Consider the following 1,307-nt stretch of genomic DNA (forward strand, 5'->3'; position numbering starts at 1 on the left):
TTTCGCCAAGTCCAGATTGTGATTTCTGTGTGTTTTGCTTATTTGTGTCAGGTTTGTCTCACCTGGTGGGATCATCTCTCCTGAGAGCCTACATGCACGGCTATTTCATGGACATCCGGCTTTATCACAAGGTAAACACACCTTCAAATAATTAGCCGAGTTGTTCAATTTGAACTGATCGGGATATAACAGACGAAAACTGTTGTAAAAGTGTCTCAAAGAGGTGTGTTGCTTAGATTTTTTTTGCCGTTTGGCTCGGCCGCAGGTCAAAAGCATGGCCAATCCTTTCGCATACGAGGAGTATCGCAAGGATAAGATCCGCCAGAAGATCGAGGAATCCAGGACCCAGAGAGTGCAGGTTAAGGTGAGCGTCTCGTCTTTCCTCTCGTGGTTTAAAGCGTTGAAAACGCACCATCGTTCCATTAACGCCCCTGTACATCCTTTCTCTTCCTCTCACATCGTTAGCATGCATTCCTTTAGCTTAGTAATTCATTGATGTCGGTGAAAATGTACACGTTGCCTCACAACCCTGTGTGATTAACCATGTTTCTGTGTGCTCTGGCTGAGACAGAAGCTGCCCAAGGTAAACAAGGAGCTGGCCCTCAAGCTGATGGAGGAGGGTGACGACGAGGCAGAGCTGGCTTCTCGGAAAAAGAAGGGCAAGGTAGGAAAACACAGATTGCAAGATCAAGGTGGTTATGTCTCGACAGAGACAGAGTGTCATACTCTGAAAATAACGGCCACCGGAGGGGAACACACACACCCAAGGGCTGAAACACTAACAGAAGGGCCTGAGTATTTCAGCACGCCATGTCTACCAGGGGAGCAGCTGAGAACTAACATAATGACGGGACAAGTTAGCTGTTAGCAAGCTAATGATGGCCGTGTGTCAGCAAGCTCCTGTGACTGAAAACACAACACTGCATAATTCACAGGAATATAGTTAACCTAAAACTGACATTTGGACTGAATGCTTGCTGCACAGGTAACATTAGAAATGTCAGGATCAGGATCCACAGCATTCCCATTCTTGCTGCTGATACCGCTCAGAGGTTCAGTTCTTTGGAATGAATGTGACGGGGAGGCACCTTCACACAATACTAAGTCAATAGAGAGCCATGCATTGTTTTCCCCCACGGTGTGGGCGGGACTTAATTACACTCTGACACCATTAGCATTTCTTAGGTCTCTGAATTCAGCGACTCTAAAGAAACTTAGTTGATGCTTTTAATATTGAAATCAAGTTTCATTGTATCTTTCTGTACCTCCTCTGCCTCTGCTGGAGGAAAAAGCACCAACCCTAATCA

At 45.9% G+C, this 1,307-nt stretch overlaps 1 protein-coding gene across 1 annotated transcript in view; it reads left to right on the top strand.

Moving 5' to 3' along the window:
* nol10 (nucleolar protein 10) overlaps positions 1–1,307 on the top strand; it is an 8,301-nt gene that overhangs the window by 3,439 nt on the left and 3,555 nt on the right. The window contains exons 9-11 of the mRNA XM_031876838.1: positions 11–131; positions 266–364; positions 572–664. Of these exons, the coding sequence (XP_031732698.1) occupies positions 11–131; positions 266–364; positions 572–664 (313 nt within the window). The remainder of the gene's footprint in view (positions 1–10; positions 132–265; positions 365–571; positions 665–1,307) is intronic.

The sequence above is a fragment of the Anarrhichthys ocellatus genome, unplaced genomic scaffold, assembly GCF_004355925.1.
Source record: "Anarrhichthys ocellatus isolate YVR2014 unplaced genomic scaffold, GSC_Weel_1.0 scaffold117, whole genome shotgun sequence".
In the NCBI taxonomy this organism is placed as follows: Eukaryota; Metazoa; Chordata; class Actinopteri; order Perciformes; family Anarhichadidae; genus Anarrhichthys; species Anarrhichthys ocellatus.